Source organism: Hypoxylon fragiforme, assembly GCF_022984875.1.
Source record: "Hypoxylon fragiforme strain CBS 206.31 chromosome Unknown GGS25scaffold_4, whole genome shotgun sequence".
Classification (NCBI taxonomy): Eukaryota; Fungi; Ascomycota; class Sordariomycetes; order Xylariales; family Hypoxylaceae; genus Hypoxylon; species Hypoxylon fragiforme.
In genome coordinates this window covers 2,239,183-2,260,724 of record NW_026054759.1, presented here as the reverse complement: position 1 = coordinate 2,260,724, position 21,542 = coordinate 2,239,183, and the positions used below count along the sequence as shown (strand labels likewise).

General features: G+C 49.5%; 10 protein-coding genes across 10 annotated transcripts; 4 read left to right on the top strand and 6 right to left on the bottom strand.

Moving 5' to 3' along the window:
* Nucleotides 1-684: 684 nt before the first annotated feature.
* Nucleotides 685-4,548, bottom strand: GGS25DRAFT_530919 (uncharacterized protein; the record flags this gene model as incomplete). The annotated part of the gene is made up of 3 exons (XM_049265438.1): nucleotides 685-3,398; nucleotides 3,458-4,343; nucleotides 4,405-4,548. The coding sequence occupies 3 exons, from the start codon at nucleotides 4,546-4,548 to the stop codon at nucleotides 952-954; spliced, it is 3,477 nt and encodes a 1,158-aa protein (XP_049117905.1). The 3' UTR covers nucleotides 685-951.
* A 3,072-nt stretch (nucleotides 4,549-7,620) lies between these two features.
* Nucleotides 7,621-9,469, top strand: GGS25DRAFT_530916 (putative O-methyltransferase; the record flags this gene model as incomplete). The annotated part of the gene is made up of 4 exons (XM_049265437.1): nucleotides 7,621-7,930; nucleotides 7,984-8,113; nucleotides 8,164-8,619; nucleotides 8,688-9,469. The coding sequence occupies 4 exons, from the start codon at nucleotides 7,621-7,623 to the stop codon at nucleotides 8,995-8,997; spliced, it is 1,206 nt and encodes a 401-aa protein (XP_049117904.1). The 3' UTR covers nucleotides 8,998-9,469.
* GGS25DRAFT_239520 (ubiquitin-like autophagy protein Apg12) lies at nucleotides 9,306-10,304 on the top strand. The gene is made up of 3 exons (XM_049257095.1): nucleotides 9,306-9,505; nucleotides 9,557-9,942; nucleotides 10,012-10,304. Exons 2-3 carry the CDS (start codon nucleotides 9,574-9,576, stop codon nucleotides 10,072-10,074), a joined length of 432 nt encoding a protein of 143 aa, XP_049117903.1. The 5' UTR covers nucleotides 9,306-9,505; nucleotides 9,557-9,573; the 3' UTR covers nucleotides 10,075-10,304.
* On the bottom strand, nucleotides 9,920-11,535 carry GGS25DRAFT_486819 (Phosphoenolpyruvate/pyruvate domain-containing protein). The gene has a single exon (XM_049260664.1). The coding sequence runs from the start codon at nucleotides 10,838-10,840 to the stop codon at nucleotides 10,244-10,246; it is 597 nt and encodes a 198-aa protein (XP_049117902.1). The 5' UTR covers nucleotides 10,841-11,535; the 3' UTR covers nucleotides 9,920-10,243.
* A 952-nt stretch (nucleotides 11,536-12,487) lies between these two features.
* Nucleotides 12,488-14,558, top strand: GGS25DRAFT_239296 (putative 1-aminocyclopropane-1-carboxylate oxidase). Its single transcript, XM_049257093.1, has 6 exons — nucleotides 12,488-12,907; nucleotides 12,972-13,097; nucleotides 13,162-13,263; nucleotides 13,360-14,187; nucleotides 14,256-14,380; nucleotides 14,477-14,558. Exons 2-5 carry the CDS (start codon nucleotides 13,034-13,036, stop codon nucleotides 14,360-14,362), a joined length of 1,101 nt encoding a protein of 366 aa, XP_049117901.1. The 5' UTR covers nucleotides 12,488-12,907; nucleotides 12,972-13,033; the 3' UTR covers nucleotides 14,363-14,380; nucleotides 14,477-14,558.
* On the bottom strand, nucleotides 14,363-15,008 carry GGS25DRAFT_239325 (uncharacterized protein). The gene is made up of 2 exons (XM_049257094.1): nucleotides 14,492-15,008; nucleotides 14,363-14,435 (listed from the first exon to the last, which is right to left on the bottom strand). The coding sequence occupies exon 1, from the start codon at nucleotides 14,977-14,979 to the stop codon at nucleotides 14,659-14,661; it is 321 nt and encodes a 106-aa protein (XP_049117900.1). The 5' UTR covers nucleotides 14,980-15,008; the 3' UTR covers nucleotides 14,363-14,435; nucleotides 14,492-14,658.
* Nucleotides 15,009-15,726: 718 nt separating this feature from the next.
* GGS25DRAFT_239249 (NAD(P)-binding protein) lies at nucleotides 15,727-17,371 on the bottom strand. Its single transcript, XM_049257092.1, has 4 exons — nucleotides 17,323-17,371; nucleotides 16,899-17,207; nucleotides 16,037-16,796; nucleotides 15,727-15,947 (listed from the first exon to the last, which is right to left on the bottom strand). The coding sequence occupies exons 2-4, from the start codon at nucleotides 16,989-16,991 to the stop codon at nucleotides 15,814-15,816; spliced, it is 987 nt and encodes a 328-aa protein (XP_049117899.1). The 5' UTR covers nucleotides 16,992-17,207; nucleotides 17,323-17,371; the 3' UTR covers nucleotides 15,727-15,813.
* A 360-nt stretch (nucleotides 17,372-17,731) lies between these two features.
* On the top strand, nucleotides 17,732-18,294 carry GGS25DRAFT_520728 (uncharacterized protein; the record flags this gene model as incomplete). The annotated part of the gene is made up of 2 exons (XM_049263926.1): nucleotides 17,732-17,852; nucleotides 18,053-18,294. 2 exons carry the CDS (start codon nucleotides 17,732-17,734, stop codon nucleotides 18,292-18,294), a joined length of 363 nt encoding a protein of 120 aa, XP_049117898.1.
* Nucleotides 18,295-18,617: 323 nt separating this feature from the next.
* On the bottom strand, nucleotides 18,618-19,817 carry GGS25DRAFT_520727 (uncharacterized protein; the record flags this gene model as incomplete). Its single annotated transcript, XM_049263925.1, has 2 exons — nucleotides 18,618-18,628; nucleotides 18,860-19,817. 2 exons carry the CDS (start codon nucleotides 19,815-19,817, stop codon nucleotides 18,618-18,620), a joined length of 969 nt encoding a protein of 322 aa, XP_049117897.1.
* On the bottom strand, nucleotides 19,492-21,309 carry GGS25DRAFT_239203 (uncharacterized protein). The gene is made up of 2 exons (XM_049257091.1): nucleotides 21,164-21,309; nucleotides 19,492-20,973 (listed from the first exon to the last, which is right to left on the bottom strand). Exon 2 carries the CDS (start codon nucleotides 20,877-20,879, stop codon nucleotides 19,866-19,868), a length of 1,014 nt encoding a protein of 337 aa, XP_049117896.1. The 5' UTR covers nucleotides 20,880-20,973; nucleotides 21,164-21,309; the 3' UTR covers nucleotides 19,492-19,865.
* Nucleotides 21,310-21,542: the final 233 nt, after the last annotated feature.

The following is a 21,542-nucleotide window of genomic DNA, read 5'->3' as shown; positions in this document are numbered from 1 at the left end:
GAACCGCTAGGCATGGAGTCTGGGCATAAAATTCTACCTGGATCGGTTGGTCATTGTACCCAATATGCATGGGTGGCGAAGGTGTTTCCCTCTTCTCATATTCTAACATTCCACGGTAGGCCCGGCGGAGGAGGTTCGGTATGCAGGGTTTCGGTAGGGGTGTTAAATAGTTAGATGGTGTGTGAAAATATTGTTACTGCCTACCTACCTACGTACCTAGATAGTAGGTAGTAACTGGAGCAAGTTTCAAACGCGACAACATCTAGGCCCTACGAAGCGATAGGGCAGACAATTGGTACCTACCTAGCTATATCAGATGATTACTAGGCAGGTTGCGTATGTATAAGTAGTAGTTTACGAAAGGGGGTGAATTCAAAATATCCAACTTGAGAACTTGGACTGACGTGATCTGAATAAGCACCTACCTTAGGTACCTGGATACTAACCTAGCTTACCGTAGCGAGAACCCCCTATTCGCGAGAATCATTCTAAACTTCGTCCAATAATAGAAATTGGGAAAAATTAATCTAACCTGAAGAATTATTCTGCTTTTTTTTAGAAGAGTTAGTTGCCTGTATTGGGAAGAGATACCTAGCATGCCAATGTAGAATAAATCGCGAGAAACGAAAACTCCCAGGCCTTTGCACCATGCTGTGTTTTACCCCTATTTTCAGCCCCCCCCCCCAAAAAAAAAAAAGAAAAGAAAACCCCACACGTTCGCAGCTTCATCTCGCTCCATGAATAAGAGAATAAATGGCCATGCCAGAAACGTAATACCAAAATGGGACTTTATTTGGGGATTTCGTGAAGACTTAATAGCCTACCTAGTACCTATGTGTCGGCCCAGAAAACGACCGCTACAGACAATAATGACGACTCCCCAACTAAGCAACCATACCCAACCCTCCCTTCCAACAAACCCATCCATCCATCCATCCATCCATCTCCATCTCAGCAAGGAAACCGACACTCCAAATCCCGACTCGGCAACGGCTTCAACTTCCACCCCTCACTCGCGCAGTACGCCTCCCCCTTCCCCGTGCCCGTCTGCACATCCTCCCACCTGACACCCCCATAGCTGAACGCAACGATCCACTCCCGGTACCGCGACGGCGAACACGCCACGTCGGCGCCGACGCACTCCGCCGGCGCCACGCCCTTCGGCAGCGTCGTCGTGAACTGCACCTCGAGCGTGTGGGGCAGCCCCGTGTCCTTGGCAAGGAGGGAGACGGTCTCGTTCCATGCCATGCGGCCGTGAGGCGTCGACTGCACGTGTAGTGGTGGTGGGGAGGCGCCGGCGCTCGCGTTGCGCAGGGTCAGGGTTGCGAGGACGCCGTCGAGGGGGCCGGAGGACCGCTCCCAGATGTGCAGGGTGCAGTAGGAGGGAGGGGGAGAGGGAGAGGGAGAGGGAGAGGGAGAGGGTTGGGGGCACGAGCAGATACGCTGGACTCCGGCGTTGAGGGGGAGGAGGAGGTTGAGGGGTAGGCAGCTGGCTTTGCCGCCGTGGGGGCAGGAGCGCTTGGAGCAGGAGGATTGGGAGCAGGGGGTGGCGTGGATAGGGGTTGGTGAGGCTGTGGGCGTGGGGTGAGCTGTTTGAAGTGTGCTTGTTGGTGTCTCTGTCCTGGTCGTGAACTTCATGGTGGTAGATTCCTTGGTAGTAGACTCATTGGTGGTAGGCTGCTTAGTGGTTGACTCCTTGGTGGTAGATTCCTTAGCAGTAGACTGCTTAGAAGCCGGCTCCTTCGTAGTAGATCCATTGGTGGTAGATTCCTTGGTGGTACGCGTCGTTCCAGTAGTCTTGCTCTCCTCCGTCTTGCTGGTCCTCGGCGGACAAGCCCAGCCGTCTTCCGCGCGAGCTCCCACTCTTTCTTTGAATATCTGGCTCGGCGACGGCTCCCATTCAAAGTATCCCACTTCTTTCCCCTCGACAAACGCGCGCCACGACGCCTTTCGGCCGTCACACTTCCCCGGCTGGTACTGCACGAGCATCTTCCCGCGATGTGTGCGGAAGTGCTCGTCTCCGAAGTTGTCGTACGCTTCTGCCGGATTAGGCCGGCGGCCGTCGATCTCGATGTACTTCTCTATGGACAGGTACCTGTACGCGTAGTCGGTGACCTGGAGCTTTGCGTCCACTACGTTTGAGGACAGAAAGTCGAGGAGGTAGTGCGCCATTTGCCGGATTCGCGACACGTACCGCACGGTGCCTGCGTTCGCGTTCTCGTCCGCTAGTTGCTCGTTGGTCAGGGGATGGCCGCGCAGGTCACGCAGGCCGGTGATTCTATTGTTATTGTCTGGGTCACGGACAAAGGTAAACCATATTGGCACTCGTGGCGTGGCGATGTATATGTGCGTATCCGGAACATCGTCGCGGTCCTTGCCGAACATGTGGCCGTACTCCGGCGGCTCGTGTATCGCGCTGCGCAGGTCGTCGAGGGAGTACGCGTGGTACTGGTGCCACATGTGGTCGAGGGGCCAGGATTGGGTGATGGGACTAAGGACGTGGTCTTCGAAAAAGTCGTCGTCTGCGTCCGCGTCGTCCGTGGCCGGGAACACGGGCTCCCATATGTGCATCATCCACGCGCCCCTCGTCGACACCACCAGGAGCCCGGTGCAGCCGTAGAGATCTGTCATGGCCAGGGAAGCGGGCTTGTCCCCGAATACGAGGGTTTCGGAGGTCGGTAGTTCACCGTCGTCTGAGTCCATATCAACGTCTTCGCCCTCGGGTGGGCTGGTCCACCTGACAATTTTGTGCTCGGGAGAGGGCGACTGGGACATCTTCTTGACCTCGCCAATCATGAATTGTTGGGTAGACGGATAGTCGCTGGGATCGACCCAGTCGCCGTTGCTTTCGTCCCCGCGCTTTAGTAGAGGGTAGTACTTATACTCTTCAAATCCGCGTGCCTTCTTTCCCGTCGTCCCTTTCAAGGTCTTGGGGCTGTGAGGGCAGGTCTTGCGGCCGCATGTTCTTGGCGAACATACCTCAGGAGTCGTCTCTGTATGGTATGTGGTTACTGTTGTGGACGACGCGGTGGGATGGCATCCAGTCACCGTACTGTAAGTTGTCGTTGAGCATGAGGGGTCTGGCTGGTTTGTGGCTGTGGCAGTACAGCCGATGCTCTTGTAAAATGCTGTTTGAGTGGTGGTGCAGCTTGTCTTGGTGGACTCTTCAGCTGATGTTGACTTGGTGTCATCTTGCTTCTCATCCTTGTTGTCGTCCTTGTTGTCGTCCTTGTTATTATTCTCACTATCCTTATTTTTTATCTCGTCCGGTGGACAGCTTCTAATCAAGCTTTTGAACAGTTGGATGCATATTTTTGGGGTATCAATTTGAATATTAGGTGGAAACACGTTGAAGCAATTAAAGCAAACTTGAGGGGGTCCCTTGAAAGGAATAATAACTTTTATCCCACGTTAGCAAGAAATTGGGATACTCGCCGTGACTTTCAAGGTTGCTTACCTGGAACTATAGTGGGATCATGCCCTCCCGGTGAGGTTGTAGTGATATACGTTGGCGTAGTGGCTGTATAGTCTGGAAGCGTAACGAAAACGGCTTCAGCTGGTAAAGTAAATAGGACATGTGCTGCAGTTGTTGAGCTAGTAGACGTTGAACTAGTAGGTGTTAAGATGGGAATATTTGTGCCAGGCTCGTTATGAGTGGTAGGCGTTAAGCTGGAGACCCTTGTACTATGTTGATTATCATTGGTAAGTGCTGAGCTGGTAGATGTTGAGTTGGTGGGCTTTGAGTTGGTAGGCGATGAGACGGCAGAGGTTGAGTTAGGAGCATGTGTACTATGTTGGCTATGACCGGTAGGTGTTGCATTGGTGGGCTGCTTATCAATAGTCTTTGAGGTACTAGGCCGTTCCAATGTATTGATAGGTTTGAAATCCGGGGGTGCTAAGCGGGTTGACGTAGAACTCTTGGCACGAGATGTCTCAATGCTCTTCGTGTTGCTGGGCTCCTCTAGTGTATTGGTAGTCCTACTACTTTGGGTGGTTGTACCCCTTAATGAGGAGTTGGCATCAGCGTTGGTTGCAGAACGGGTGGCAGAGTGGGTAGTAGAGCCGGTAATAGAAGGGAAAATCAGGCTCTTCACGCTACTAGGTCTTCTCAGTGTATTTATGGGCTTGAAATCGGGGGGTGTTAAACTGGTTAATGTAGTATTGAATGTGGTAGGCTTCTCCTTAACTGCCGTCGTGTTGGCCGACTTTTTCACAGTATTGATTGGTTTGATATCAGGAATATTCGTGCCAGCCGTCGTTGAGGAAACACCATCCTTCCTCACATGCCTCCTGTCATCAGCTATCGTTCTCAGCGTAGTGGCAGGCGAGCCACAGAGCCTAGGCTAATAGAACATGAGTTATTCCATCTTGCTATCTAGCTCATGGATAGGAGTATCTACTAACTAGGTCTTGACCGAAACGGGAGGATAGAGGATCAGTGCCGGAGATTTCATCTTCATGCCCTTTTGCTTGCGAGGATTTGTAAATGGTGCTTCCGCTGCCGATGGATACGGCGGATAGCAGACCAAGCAGTGCTAGGAAATGCATGGCTTGAAGGTAGGTACACAACGGGCAACCTTGATGATCGATTTGAATAACCAAAATCAAATTGTGCTATTTACCTGGGTATTAGAGCAGCTTAATACAGAATATCTTTATAGTTTCTATCATCGGAGGTACCTATAGTATTTACATTATACCTCTCTCTCATCCCGTGTAAGCGTCTCCAGTTCTCGGTATTCTGCATGAACTTCTGTTATATGCGGCTCTAAATCACGCACTCGTTTGCCCCGCGCCTCCTTATTGCTTCCCCTTTTACTTCATATTTCAGGTATCCCCTAATACGTGCCGTATCTATTTTGAACAGAAACATAATCGCTTGGGAGGGATCTCTGTGTTACTGTCTCCGTGCCGCATGCATTCCATCCAAAAGTGCTCCGCGGAACCCTTTGACCGTGATCTCCATGCCACGACTTAGGCAATCTAGTTGTTAACATCCGAGGAGACGGACGATATCTCCGTTTGCCATGATCTTATGGTTGTAAATCATGGTGCGGCAAATAGCTAACGACAGTGCCATTATTCACGGTGGATATCATATTCCAGATTTATAATGACGTAACAAAGGCATATCGATTATTATATATTGTAGTGTCCAAGTAACTTGCCCCGAATCTATGAGGGTCTTTTGCGTCGATTTCGATTTCTATACGATGTTTGTCTCGATTGGGAACGAATTCATCCTGTCACAAACTAAAACTTAGAAGACGCAGAACAACATTGTTGTTGCGCAGGGACCTCCAAGATCCCCCTAACGACTATGGGGGCTACATATAGATGCAGCCCACCAGACTCTTACTCAACCTTCTCTGCCTTAGCGACCGAGTCTTGTAAGAGATATACTTAGATTTGTGTTCTTGGTGGATGGCGTACGGAGAGCGAATTTCGGAGTAGGTATATTGGACGTGTATGGCCCAGCTCACTCTCTCGCGAGGGTGCTTTGCGCCCCTTATAAGTTAGGCAGGTAGGTACTTTTTTATAGTGGATCCCACATACCCCCCTATCACCTTGAAGGGCCCTTTTTTAGCCGTGACACATTATTGGGTAAATGTAACATGTGAAAATCATGTTCAAGAAATACCACTTCTCTTCTTTTCTATCTTTACCAGTTTATTTTATAAGTCCATCTTGGCAGTGGGCAGCAGCGGTGACCAGATCTGGAGATATTTAAAGCGCATCGACCGTTCCCATCTTCAATCGTCATAAAGTCTCGCTACATCCATGGCTTAAATATATTCATATAAACCTAGGTAGTCTGAAACTAGGGCTATATCGAAAGCTTGCTTTTCTATTTGTAGCTACCGTAGCTTGTAAGATATTGAGCACGTCGAAGATGGTTGCTGGAGAGACAGGTCTTTGAAAAGGGTGTCACGTGGGTTCCCCTGAGCTTGATATATGGGACTCTTGGAAGCCAATGTTCAATCTCGAGTAGCACAGACACCGTACCAGTCGAATGGGTACAGACTGGTTATGTATAGGTATGAACTGATGCAGCTCGAATCTATGCATCGCCGGATTGACCAGGCGGCAGATGCGGAAGTAAGTCAGGTATCAAGACCAGTGCATGTAGGAGCTTAGCATTTGCCGTGCATTAAAAGTATTATCTTAAACAACGAATTTAAGGTGTCCGTTAGTGTACTCCAGTTGCCAGCTGGAACCTCTTATACATAAGGCCACTCTGGGCCAGAGAGGGAAATCATGATGAAGTTCAGGTCAAGACCGTCAAGGAAGTTAAGATCAGCGAAAGAATGATTGGAAAGGGGTTGCAACGCTTTCGTTTTCAATAGTCAAATACTCAGAATGAATGTTGCGTGTATATGGGCATCAAATTGTATTTAGGAGACTTATTGTGAGGTGGTTGTAATGAAAAGGGGGCAATGGCGACATGCCCGATTCCTGAAATTTCGATATAGCTGGTACTTTGATACCTGCTTAGTAATAGGGGTCCGGGAAATAGAAAAAATGCCAACTCAAGGCTGGCACGAGATGGAACACCTACCTACCTACACCCAACGTCGGCGAGCGGGGTGATCGCTTCCTGGATTGGACTGGGCTTCGACTTATCCAGGCACCAACACCCTCACCGGCGAAGCGGTTAGTCCCCGCGACATTTCCCACCCCCATGGGCCTTTACTCCGCGACCAAATCACAACGCAAGTACCGTTCCCGTAATCTGCGTGTGTACCCCCCACCCATCGATGCCGTTAGGCGATGGATGTGACGTCGAAGGCGTCAGGTGTGTGTGTAGGATCCCGTGTTGTAGCCAACGTTACTGATATCGTCTCGTCTTTCTAAGGCTACGTCGGCATTTTTCTACACTTCAAACCTTTGCGCGTCGGTTGTCAATATCTAATGTTGGTGTCAATAATTCTCTACTCGGAGTAGGTAGGTAGCCTTCGCCAGTTTTTCCACTCCCGGGACATCCGTGAGTGAGTGCTTGGCCACGACACGACTCTTTTTATTCCCATGGCTCGTCCATGGCAACCATCTCCTCACTCACTGTGTGCTTTGAGGAACGCTTGCTTGCTACCGAGGTTATAGTAACTGATGGATTATCGAATGCTTGCTCATCCAGTCACAATTACTACCATTAACTACATCCGGCCATCAATGGTTACTCAAAAACTGCCGAGTGAAGTGACACGAACCTCTCCGAGAACTCCGGGGGCGCGATGCAATCATCGACGATCCGTTCACAAGATCTGGATACTGACAAAATTGCATTCCTATCTCCGACACAGGTGGTTTTGGTCTCATTCGGAGACACGATCGGACGGGTTAACGGTGCCGGTCAAGGAATGCTGCTACAATCATAACGCGCCACATGGCTACTAGGCATATCCATCTTCTATCCTTATATTGCACCGCGGTAACACGGAAATACTTTATAAACACCGAAGTGCTGAATAAGGACATTGCAGGATTGCGGCGAGTTGTGATAGTATTTATGACATTCATCTCGCCAGGTGTGGATGGTGTTTAGTTCATGAGAGTTCAAATATCCCGTCATATATGACTCACCTAAGTACTTTGTTTATCAGGTCAATCACACCATCGACAATGTCACCAATGGAAGGAAGTATCGAATCAGTGACGACCAAACTCGAAGAGTTGATGGTGGCCGACTTCAAGGGCCGTGAAAAGGAGAGGCTTCAGCTACTGAATAGTGCGCGGAAGATGATCAGTCGCGTGGAAACACTCGAGGAGAGGTTTCATAACATCTCTTTCTTGGAACCCATAGTATTTGCAACACTGAAAATTAGCCTGGACTTAGGCCTTTGGAAAGGGTGGGTGGCAGCAGGAGGCGGCGAAAAGTCGCTCGAGGAGTTGGCCAAGCTGACAGAAAAGGAGTGCGATTTGAACCTGCTTGGTAAGTTTCCTTGAGTGCTCTTGCTGTACAGTTGACAATTGACAAGTGGTAAGGTCGCTCACTCCGCCTACTGGGAGCCGCGCACATCATAGAGGAGACGGGCGAGGATCGATACAAACTTACTCAATTCTCGCAAGCATTGGGCGATGACTCTATTAGAGTCTCGGGAGCCATGCTAGCCAGGTAAGAATTATACCCTATGCATGATTTTCGAAGACACTAATATACCGAAGGCCGTACCACTGGGAGGTGTGTAGTACGAATTTGCCATCATTTTTGGCGAAGACATCGTATCGAGAGCCTCGAGATCCGAGAGTGTCTGCTTATAGTGATGGAAACCCGGAAGGACTGGCGTTCTTTGAGAGATGCATGGCGAACCCGGAGTATCAGGAAGGTTTCAGTAGCTCCATGACTGAATGGTCCAAGTATAAGACGCCATGGCCGCAATACTACGACACGGAAACCTTGATCCAGGGCGCTGATCTCTTCTCGGGGGCACCATTAGTGGTCGATCTAGGTGGCCATCATGGCATTGACCTATTCAGGTTTCTGGACAAACATCCGGATGTGCCAGCTGGTTCCTTGGTCCTGCAAGACCTTGACGATGTCATCGCGGGGGCGAATATTACCACAGATAAGATCAAACCCATGGTGCATAGCTTATTTGAACCCCAGCCCGTCCACGGCAAGTTTCCTACCCGCCTTATGACCCATAATATGGGGAAGTATAAACCCAGAACTAATGTGTGATAGGGAGTCGGGCGTACTTCTTCCACTGTGTATTTCACGACTGGCCGGACCAAGTGGCAGTGCAAATTCTGAAGAATATCAAGCCGGCGATGAAGAAGGGGTATTCAAAGATTCTTATCAGTGACATCGTGATTCCACGTACAGGGGCTACAATCTACCAGACTGGAATGGACATGAACATGTTGGGGCTCTTCTCTGCTTGTGAGAGAACGGAAGCAGCATGGACCAAGTTGATAGAGGACGCTGGATTGAAACTGGTCAAGATTTGGATAGACAGTCGGGACTTTGAGGGGATTATTGAGGCAGAGTTGCCGTGATTGGGAGTTTTTGGTAGTTGGCGATGCTTTATCTTTGTCTATGTAAATGATAGATGATAAATGAGGGATGATGGATGATGGAGGAGGGATGGTAGATGACAGAGGAGGGACGGTAGATGACAGAACCTTGGAAGATAAAAATGATATCAATGATTATTGAGGCACTCTATGTACCTATGTACAATACATGCACTAGACGTGGGGTCGGGCAATGATCTGACCGGGGTACCGGGGTCTGTGATCTGCCCCGTCCCGCACCACCATCGACTTTGGCTCCCCAATAACTTGGAACCTTATTATCCCTTAACTATCCCTTATCATCCACAGCGCTTATGTACCTGCCGTAGGTTAAACCTCAGCCAGGAGTAACATTGAAATTTCGAAGCTTCCCAGGTAGTACTTCGAGTCATCCAATATCAACCTCAATTATTGGCTGAGATTACTCACACCTTAGGTTAGAAACACTGAATCTTCCTGAAAGTCTCCCTTTCCTTTGCTCTCTTTAGAGGTATATATACCCGACGACATCAGTTTGCATTACATCCATCATCTATCTTAGATACCTGCCTAGGCAATATGGAATACCCAGACGTTCCCTCTCCATCACCTCCAGCTACCCCCATCGCGGATAGACCAGCTTCGCCTGAAATCCCGCTTACCATGGCTGCCTCAGCTGTTCTCACGGCCTTGCCTCAGGATGCAAGCGCGGCTCTTGCCAGTGCCGGTGAGTTTGAACAAGAGAAGATACTCGTTCGGTTCAGGGCTGCCGGGTCTATTCATCAGATCGAGCGCCCAGTGAGACGTATAGGCGCGACACAAAAGTTCGAAGCTGTCGTGTCTCACCTGCGTAAAGCACTGCGACTCGAACCAACCCAGGGCCTATTTCTCTACGTGAACAGCACCTTTGCCCCCGCTCTGGATGAGATTGTCGGCAACTTGCATAGGGTATGTCTAGTATTATTATTCCTTCTCGAACTGTCTATGAATTATGAATCGCTAAACAACCGCCCACAGTGCTTCAAGGATTCATCCGATCATTTGATTGTATTTTATTCAATCACACCTGCCTTTGGCTGATTTATGCAATGTCTTGGGTCTTGGAAACAACACCACCCACCCACCTATGGCTTTCCCCATTCGCCTATCAATTTTGATACATCTAAACTATTACAATGCACGCATACCCATCTTATTTTCAACGGGAATTGGTATAATGCGGATTTAACACAAGCGAGAAAAGGCTGAGTCATAGCCCCTCAGTATCTTTCACGAACGCGTCGAGCTCTTCCTTAGGGATAGAATATGTATGTTCTGGTGCTGGGAACTGCCGACTCTTGACCTCTTCCCGATAAGACTCGATGGCCCGGAAACTCTCCGCCCACACGTTCCCAAACTGTTTTACAAATTTGGGCACGAAGCGACCCGGCTGGAAGTTTCCAGACATGTCGACCTGGACTAGAACTTGGCCAGAGCAGCCGTTCCCGGCACCAATCCCGATGGTGGGCACGCTTAGCTTCTTTGTGATGATGCTGGCGACCTCGGGCGGGACAGCTTCTAACACCATGGCAAAACAGCCGGCTTCCTGGACTGCTATCGCATCTTCGAGAATTTTCATGGCGCCCTTCGATGTCTTGCCCTGAACTCTAAACCCGCCCAGGGCATTTTGGCGTTGAGGCGTAAGCCCGATGTGTGCCAGAACAGGTATGCCAGCCTGGCTTATCTTGGCGATGGTCGGGGCCATCTCTTTCCCGCCTTCAAGCTTGACGCCGTGTATGCGCCCGTACTTGATGAGTTGGATCGCCGTTCCTAATGCCTGCTCAGGTGAAATCTCATAGGATCCCATAGGAAGGTCTCCAATCTTACTGTTCGTCAGTTTCTTTTCTCTCTAGCAATCCTTATCTCTTTGCATATGGTCTTACTGTGAAGGCACTCTTAGTGGCACGTGCGACCGATCGACAGTGAAGTAGCATGTCTTCTACTGTTAGTTCACTGGTGTCCTGCATACCCATTGCGACCATAGCTAGACTGTCACCAACAAGTATGATATCCATGCCGGCGGTGTCGGCAACGTGCGCGCTGGGGAAATCATGGGCAGTCATCATGGCGATGGGCTCCCCTTTTCTATACATGGATCGAAGAGTTGTGAGGGTCACCTTCTTCCTCGGAGGATCGGACGTGGGGGTTAGGGGCGAATAGGAACTCCATCGTTTTTGCTTATATGTTTTTAAATGCTGCTGCCATGGCAGTAAAAGTCTAGGTGTAGGGAAGAGAGCATTTGGTATTAAAGTTCGGTATGGTAAAAGAGCACGTGACCGTGACAAGAGCTGCGCCATTTGTGTTGAAATGTGTAGTTTGTAATTAAATGAAAGCGAATTCCATGCATCAAAAAAAATCTAACTACAGTTTTTTTTAGTATTAAAAAGAGTTTAGGAAGAAAGCACTAAGTAATACCCATAATCTCAGAATGGGCCGTGGTTTTATTCTCTGGTCATGATGGTTTTTGCTGCGTACAATTGAGTCTCCCCCTGGAATTCCTTTGGTGTTTTTTTTAATTGTTAGACACGATCAGCACTGAGACTTATGGAACATCATGATTAGGTAAGGCTGCCTTAGGTCGATGGCTTCAATTAAGGTAATGCCCGAGGTCTGACATTTAACAAGGCCTACTACCCGGTACATGGTTGGTAGTGGCTGATATATTTTGTATGTGGCGTAGGCGCACGTGTTTGCTTACCTCAACTATGTAGGTATGTAATATTCACCGACGCTTCTCAGTAAAAGCGTTGGATGGTTTAACTTTATTGAATTCTCAAGAATTATGAAATATTGCGGCACAAGCAGCAAACAAGCAAAATCAAACAACCGGTGCAGTATGCATATCTACGCAAGCCAATCTATTCGAAGAACCGGTACCCGAAATGGAAAATGGTGTCAATCACCTGCAGAACACGAAGAAAGTCAATTATCAATCAACAGACAGTAACAACCGAAGCCATCGACAACATCGCCGTATATTGCCCGGAAATGGCGGTGGGGCACCACATCCGGGTGAAGGCATCAAGTGGATCTTACTTATGTACCGTATATGTAATATGAGTGACCGGAACACCGTTGCCTGTGGTGGCTTACCATCCCGGAGTCAGCATTCCCCGGGGCTTGCTCGACTTACCCACCCGCCTGGTAGAAATGGGGGTCTTGCACACTTCCAGGTGGTGCGCCTTGCTGCTTTCATGCTTACGGTACCATGACTCTTTATTGAGCACCTACTACCTAATCTAGTACCTAGTTGTGTTCAAAATACATGCTTCTGCTTCGGTATATACTAAATGTTCAAAAGTTGTATATTCGGTTGAATTCAATTGGCAAGGACCCTGATCCGGGCCGAAGTAGGTTGGAAGGACCAATGATCCAAGATGAGGCCGAAGCTCGGTCAATACGTGGGGGTACAAAACGTTGGGGACATGAAATCACTAATCACTAAGCACTATATTTTAACGCACCAGGTTAAAAAACCCCCTTTTCATCAGCCTCTGCTTTGATGTCCCCGGGAGGTGATATCACCCTCTCGCGGATAGACGAATCTAGAGACTATTAACTGACCCCTGAACAAGCCTGACGTGTGTAACCATGGTCAAGAGGCAAGGCATCGATATTCAGAAACACTGCGCACTCCCTAAAATCCAAAGGGGGAGCTGCTGCAAACATCAACTATTTACCAGGTGGCATTTTATAGTCAGTCTTATGAAAAGAAACGAGTATCTGGGCAACTCGGAGCTCTCCTCGTTGCTAGTTACATTCGTCTTAGATGTTCTCGATGGCATCATTTTTTCGTAGATGCATTGCCCAATCTCATGACGCGTAGGACGACAGCTTCCCCGCTCGATTGCGAGACTTGCATTATCATTTGGAGATATGTTACCTCGATCTAAGGGCATGTCGTTCTTTGAAACATATCTTAACAATTGGAAGCAAACAGTGAACTTGAGTAAAGAAAAGGGGTCTATAGGTACCTAGACTCATCTGCAACGCGAAAGCAATGTCTCCATCGAGGGTAGAAGCTCTTCCGCCCTACGAATATCCGGCTGAAACTAAAGAGAAATGTATGTGCACGTCCGACATACGCATACTTACAGACAAGTAGTAGATTTGACTTCCTTGGAACAGTACAATATGCGGAACTAGAAGCGCTTGATATATCCAAGCTCAACGAGCCAGGGGGTAAGCAGGCGCTGGCGAAGCAAGTATTAAGCTTCATCAACAAGAACGGTGAGCCAAAGCCGAGCCGAGAACCTACACACAGCTCATAGGCACCTACCTACTTAAGTACCCAGCTAAAACCAAAGGGGGGGGACATCATCACAGGTTTCTTCTACGTAGTCGGCCACGGCTTCTCCGACGAAGAAGTGCGACGCCAATACGCCCTATGCGAAGCCTTCTTCGACCTCCCCCTGGAGGAGAAGCTCAAGTACCAGTGCGACACCGCCTCCGGCGACTTCCGGGGCTACAAGCCGCAGTCGACCGGCTCCGCCGTCCTCGCGGCGCGCGACAACGACGAGCGGTACAACATCCCGAAGTTCACGCCCGAGCACTCCTCGCGCCCCCACCCGGCGCTCATCCGCGCCCACTGGGACGAGATCCGCGCCTTCTCGCGCAAGGTGCACGACAGCCTGCTGCTCCCGCTGCTCTGCCTCTTCGCGCACGTCCTCGAGCTCCCCGACGAGGAGCACCTGGCGCAGCGCCACCGCTACGCGGCCGAGGGCCTCGAGTACCTGCGGTACATGAAGTACCACCCGCGGAGCCCCGCCGCGGACGCGGGGGCCGGCAACGTCTGGGCGAGGGGCCACACGGACTACAACACGCTGACGTTCCTGTTCCACCAGCCGGTCGCGGGCCTGCAGGTGCGGGCGCGGGACGGCGCGTGGCGGTGCGTCCGGTCGCCCCGCGACGCGATCATCGTGAACGTCGCCGACGCGCTCGAGTTCCTGAGCGGCGGATACCTGAAGAGTACGGTGCACCGCGTCGTGAGGCCGCCGGAGGACCAGGCGGGGCGGGCGAGGCTGAGCTTGATTTACTTTGCGAGGCCGGAGGCCAAGGTTGTGCTGAGGCCTGTGGAGAGCCCGCTGTTGAAGAGGCTGGGGTTGCAGGGGGAGGGCGCGGGGCAGAGGTTTGCGCATGAGGTGACGGCTGAAGGTAAGCACCTGTGCTCTTTGCTGGCTGTTGGTGTTGAGGAAGGATGGGTGCGCTGACAAGAAGTGTAGAGTGGGCGAGGGCGCGAATTGCAAAGGATCATCGGTTCCGGACTAGGCTAGTGGAGCAGCGGGAGAAGGAGATTATTGCGGGTGTGGAGCAGAAGTATTATGACTGAATAGGGGAACATTGACAGGTAGGATTTGCTCATTGGGGCATTGGCTAAAGTCACGCGTTAAAGTCATGCGTATCTAGGTATTGCTAAGTACGTTGACTGATGCTGAATAGGTAGTCTCGGATATCTCACATATGCTATAATAACCCAGAAATGCCATCCCTGAAGAGCTTATAGTTGCACAACTCATAAAAGCCTATGTTACCACGCGTAATGGAAACTCTCCTCTCAAGAAACCAAAAAAAAAACCGATGTTAGTTAGGTACACAATCCCTCCCTCCCCCCTTCATCTCCTCTACCTACGCCCCCTGCCCCCCGGTCAACGTACCCACCAGCACCTTCGGCGTCGCATCCGTGAACCTCTTCACATCATCAAAGACCTCTTTCCCGGGCACGCTGCTGGCGGCGACGGCCCACTGGGCGACGTCCTCGAACTGGAGCCAGGCCTGGACGGAGACGAAGCCGGCGTCGTCGGCGGTGTAGTGGGCGACCTTCCAGTCGACGAGGCCGAAGCTGGCCCAGTTCTTCTGCACCAGCGGCATGTGCACGCGCAGGTAGTAGTCCATGTCGAACTTGGCGGCTGAGGGGTACACGACGGAGATGATGCCGGGGGGGGCCATTTTTTGTTTTTGTTTTTGTTTTTGGTTTCTTTTTGGGTTTCCTTCTAGATGTCTCTTTTTTTCTTTGGTTTGGGTGGTGATGTATGTAGCTGGCCTACAAGATAAATTTTACTTGTGTAGGTAGCTTGGAGATGTAAGCGTGTAAGAGAAATGACCCCTTTTTTTCAAATATTGATAATATCGTAATTCGTGATAGAGAGGTACAATGGATCTTATACTTATTGAATTCCCAGAATGAGCCTCGGAAGCTTCTAGGTTTAAATATCTCAACAAGGTGGAGAGAGGGGAGCTGTTTACCTATAAACATTTTAGCTCGCACGGCTAGGTTAGGTAGGTACCTTAGGTAGAAAATAAAAGGATCCCGATCTCCTCTTGGTAGCCTCAATATATTTAGAACGTAATCGAAACCCCGCTTTCATGGCATGGTACCTTTGCGTCACGGATATTCAAGCATAAGTACTTCCTTGCCTACTTAGTTAGTACCTTGCTAGGTAACCTGGAAGAGGAGTTGGAATCCGTTTGTGAGTAGGTAAGTAGGTACTAGGTAGGTTCATGGTTGTCTATGAAAAAATGAAGCTGCTTTAGGTAATGGTAACGCATCTTATTTTATTCTCGCGACGAGACTAGCCATCACCACCACAGTTGGATTTCTAAAGTAGGTAACCTTGGAAGTCTAAAAGAAATTGGGATAAAAACCATAAAAAGAAAAGAAATACCCTACCATTCAAAGTAAGCATCATTGTATGTGTGGGTATATAGGTACTAGGTAGGTAGGTATCTATATTGATTCAAATGCTGCTAGAAATACATGAACTACTAGAAAAGGAAAAGAAACTACATATACGGCCGAATCTGCTCCTCATTCCAATCCCAGAACGCACTCGCAATCCCCGTACCTCCTTCTTCCTTCGACTTCGTGGCTTCCTTCATGTCCTTGCGTACATCCATGTAACGTCCCCATGGCACAACTAAAAACGGCAATCATGTGTCAGTTTAATCTTATACCAGGTACGTGTATCTAAGAATAGAAGACGGGACTGAGGGGGAGATCACTTACCCCATTCCCCCGAGCGCGCTGCCACCTCCGGTGCGAACGCCGCGAAGATCTCCGTGTACGCTCCATATATGGGCGGATACGAGAATAGGAACGTGAACAGCCGCCTCTGAATCCCATTCGCCTGGCGAAAGAGATCCGTGTTCAAGATCCCGGGATGCAGGGGCACGCTGACGATGCCAGCGCCCTTGTAGCGGCGGGCGAACTCGGCGCCCTGGTAGTAGACGCCGGCCTTGCTGATGGCGTAGCGGACGAACGGGTCGGCCTTCTCGTGGTAGTCGAGGTTGTGCATGGGCACGCCGCCCGGCGGCGACTGCATCTCGGAGCCGGACGACGACACCCAGATGACGCGCACGGATCCCGCGGGCTCGTTCTGCGCCGCGCGCACGAGGGTTGGCGCCAGCAGCTGCGTGAAGAGGTGGGTGCCCACGTTGTTGACGCCCAGCTGCTCCTCGTAACCTTGCACCGTTTTGGGCTCCCCCTTCAGCACCATGACGCCGGCGTTGTTGAAGAGGACGTTGATCCGGTCCTCGCGCTGCAGGATCTCGTGGGCCGCGGTCTTGACCTGGTTGAGGTCTGCGAGGTCCATGCGCACGAAGATCAGCTCGCCTTTGGAGACTGGTACTTCCCGCTTGATGTCTTCGATGGTCTTGTCCCCCTTCTCCTGGGAGCGAGCGGTTATGATGACGCGTGCATTCTTGGAATACAAGATCTGTGCTAGTATTTTCCCAATGCCCGTGTTTGCACCGCTGATCACATAGACCTGATGTGGTATGATTAGTTGTTTTGAGCCATAATAGGTTGGTATGCAATTGAGTGAACCATTTTTTGGGAATAAGGGTCAGGTATAGGGAGAAGGGCTTGCCTTTCCATCTAGTGGTGGTATATCCTTATCGGTGAACTTTGGCCTCGGAGGCCATGCTTGTGATATGTGGTGATAGAGCCTGCTAAGACACATATTGTAACTTGGTTCTAGATAAGTGCGAAGATTTAAAAAAGAATTATGTATTAGGTTAGGTAGGTAGGTAGGTAGGTATGAGACTAGATGTTGGTAGTGATTTAATGAGAGGTGTTAGCTTAAACAGATGCATTCACTACCATCTCGGGTTCTAACCATCCACGCCCAGATAACCAGATAATATATGAAACGATCTGCCAAGGCATTAGGGGATTTCTGGTTAAGTCCATCATTAATAAATGGGTTTAGGGTTCCAATAACTCTCCGATGAATATAAAAGCTCCGTTTATCTTGTTGGATTTCAATGAATTAAGAGCCTTGGGAATTATACCACGAGTATTCACGGCCGAGACTTGCGAATATCTTCTTTTGATTTTCATTGGGTGGTTCGGTAAGCCTGTATTCTCATTGGCTACCGCTGCGATGGATTAGTGGACCAACGAATAGTACGCTGAAAATGTACGGCAACATGTCTTGATCTGCTTGATTTAGCCATGGATTCAAACAATAATAGAATTAGAACTCGGTATTTCTAGGGCCAGTGAAACACTTATAGATAGATAGGTTGTTGGTGGATTATAGATGGATTTAGAAATGGATTTATGCATTAAATCCGAGACCTGGTGCTACTTCAAACGGTTTACTACTAGTAACTAGTACTACTAGTAATTATCGAGGATTCAGCTACTTCAACGTTGGAATAACTATGATGAAGTAATCCAGAAACTCTGTCCTCCCCAATGACATCACCAAACCTCAAACCACGGCTGTCCGAGCTTAAACGATGGATCTTGATGATCGACAATTTGCGTGGTGGTGACGACGGAGCGGCTGAGGCCGTGACGTCACACTTCACCGGTGGTAATACAAATACCCTTGATGGTCCAGGGACTACATATATGTCTTGCAATTCATCCCAACTCATCTTATTTGAATCTACGAGCCGGAAAAAAAAAAGCAAACAAAGAGACATTTAAATCTAAAATCAACTTCATCAATCATCAGTACCTACCAGAAACCACCCACCATGCCCCTCGAAACCAACAACAAACAAGACACAGGTGTAACCGGCGCCGCCAAGTTTGTCACCAGCACCGTTGGCAACACTGTCGGCGGTGTCGGCCGCACCGCCGGTAACGTCGTGGGCGCTGCCACACGCGGGATCGGGGACACGTTGACCAGTGCCACGGGGTCCGCTGGAAAACCTGTCGGCGACGCCATCGGCTCCATCGGCACGGGTGTCCAGAGCGGCACCGAGAGTGTGTCCAAGGGCGTTGAGAATGCCGGGGAGTGGAAGCGATAAGGGGGGTGTTGTTGTTATAGGAAGGCGTGTATAGGTATGTATGCGTCAACTGCATATAGGGGATCTTGGGTTGGAGTCTAGGAGTACGGGTACGGGCATGGATGTGCTTTTATGGTGTGCGCCCACGGATGCGATATGACAAAATGGAAAACTTGTACAACATAAAAATAAACGGGCATGGTGCGCGCACCGACATGATGACGAGTGCGAATCGCTTCCAAAGGAATTTACTTTTATTCAGTTGTATACTTGAAAATTTTATGTGAAGATCAATGCATCGAAGTGATGATGTCGACAATTCTCAAATGTGACTTGGTAACTACCTATGTAGGACCTAAATGATGTGTTAGTAGCCACTGCTACTGAACTCAATCCTTATGATGCATACACCCAGATGAGTACTGGTTCTAAGAGATGCTCTTAGAAACTCAAAACGAGGACTGCAGGAAATTCCATTTTGTACATCTAAACACTACTTAAGTACGTACCTATCTTACGTCTAGGCCGCCTCATCCTACCTAAGCCATTTCGGATCCCGACAAAGGTGTCGGCTGCTCATCCATACAGATGTGCGGTGTCTGGTCTTCCGAGCAGGACATACGGCCTGGCCCGCTCCTCCCCCCTGGCTGTGTTGCTTTCGAACCCGTCTTCTTGCGCCGCTCTGGTGCATATGCTCGCGAGTTTCTTCGTGACGATTTTCGCGATGACTTCTGTGATGTCCTATCAGACGCTAGTTTTCTGTCCAGGATATCTTGCAGTAATTCTTGAGAGGACCGCTTTCTGCCTCCTTCTTCCAGCAGTGGTATATCAGCCGGTGTTCTAGCTGGAGGTAATGCTTCACGAATGCTCTCTGGCGTATGATCCGATAAAGGCATGAAGCTGTACCGGCGCAATTGGTCTAAAAGACTGTGGCCGGAATCCAAATTCCGCGCCTCCATTGGCTTGATTGTACTTTTTCGGCGATGCGAAGAAACACCGATTGCGCTACCTGTTCTGTTGCTAGATACCGGGGGCCCTTCGTCTAATTTCCGGGGCCACTGTAGAGGGATGACTTGTGAAGGGAAGCTCTTGATGGGTCCTGGTGTTTCACTCGGCGACTCTTCTAACATATCTAAGTGCTTGGGAGTATCCACGCCGCTGTGTGCATCAATGCCACGTGCATAAAGATCTGACGCCGTTCCTTTTTGTTGGGACGTGTGAGGGTCACTTAATAGGCCCAGTGGGGTTAGCCAGTCGCTCGTACTCGTTCTGGAGAGAAGCCTTGGAAAGCAGGTTATCGTCCCATCTCGATAATGGCTCATCGAAGATCTGACGGTACTGAAAGATGCCCTGGGACTGACTGGCTCGGACACTGAACGCCTTTGGTCTTGGGGCTTTAATTTTGGCGAAAGACCGGATTCCTCCAGCGTAGGACTAAGTCTTGGGCTCATTCCTTTATCTGGAGATGGTAGGGCTGAGACTACGCGTGACGAACTAAGCGTAGAGACATTTCGAGACATTTCTAGTGATCCGAACACGTCCATGAACGGCTCTCTGGTCGCCTCTCGAGCTGCACTTCCCGAGTTTGGCCTCTAGGAAACTTCGGTGATACTTTGCCGAGAAATGAACGTAGTTTTAGGGCTATCGAGATGTTGTTCATGACGACCAGAGTAGCCGGCAAAGCTAAATGAAGGCTGAACGGAGCTGATAGTTGTGGCTGGATCAGCGATAGTTGCTGATCCAGGAATGATCGCTTTTAACTTGGGTTTCGGCCTCGGCTGCGATTCTTTTGGCAACATCATCGAAAGGCATTCAACGGCTGGGCTGCCCTCGTCAACGTGACGGAGACTAGCAATCACAATATCTAGGATTCCCGCAATGTCGTTCGTAGTTACCAGGTAACTATCAACTGCTGTTTCGCCAGCTATATTATGGCTTTGTAGACGAGTGTTTTCGCCCTTCTGCAACTTCAGTGTGGGCGGCTTATTCTCATCATCCATCCGTAACATTCCTGTCTGCGACGAACAATCGACATGTCTTTTGTTAGACAAGTAAGCCCGAATATTGCAAACAATGGCATCTGCTCCTTGCTTATCGATGCTGACCGAGGGGTTGGAATATGCCCCTTTTGAATGAGAAGGTTTGGTGTACAATGCTAGTGGAGATGCTGGAGACGAGATCATGGGAGAAGTGAAGCCGCTGAATTCTTCATTTAATTTGTCCATGATTGGCTGAACTAGCGGAACAGTATCAGATGTGCGATGAAAGGTCCTGTGTATACGGCGACCTATCGGCTTCGGACAGAAATGATGATGTTTAGGGTTATGCTGATGGCGGATGGTAAACGGAATGGCCCATCTTTGCTTTGATGCACTCTTCAACGTCGGACTTTGAGCTCCTGAAAAGATGGGAGCAGAATGGCCGGGCAGGGAAGCCGAAATAAGTGAATCTGGTGGCGGCACTGTGTCATGGCTTGTCTCTTGTAGCTCGCGCGGAGCCATTGCAAGGCTCACATGTCGACTAACTACGCGACTGGATGGTGCACTGTAGAAGTTGTCGTCCAAGCTGCCAACGGACTTGCGATCGATAGCATGATGATGAGCCATATTGATTTATTGTTTACCCAGTAATAATTGCTGTTTGGCGTCGATGCCTACGAGTGAGTCCATAAGGACTGCGGTTATAGGATGATATGAATGCAGTTTATCAAGTTAGACGAGGACACATAGGTAGGGGAGATCATTAAAAGGGGCTGCAGTTAATGTGTTTTCGAATCTTGCTGTTGTTTCGTAGCTCTGTTATATTATCGTCACGCGTAAGAGCTTGAACTTTACCCCCTAGACGAAGGGCAAGTCTTTCCTTTAACAGCATTGCAGCCTTCCATACTTACCTGCATGCAGGTACTAACCTAGGTTACATAGATCATAACCTACTAATTAGCCAGGTAGGTGCCATACCTAAGCAGACTTTAAGGGGGGAACAGAGATACACATCATAAGGCCGTCATCGGAACTCGGATTGGCCCGGCCGGGTATCTCCATAAGTACTGCTAGGTAACGGTATCATCCCGGACGAAGAAGTCTCCGTGATGGCTGTTTTGCCGCGACCACATCCGTTCGATCCCAAGTTAGTAGGCTTAAGCGACAAGAACAGTACTTATTTTATATCATCCGCTGCAGTCACGACACTCATGGTCCTACATGCTGTAACCATGTTAGCCAAACCCAATGATTTGATGCACTCGGAGAAAGAAAAGTCGTAGATTGTTG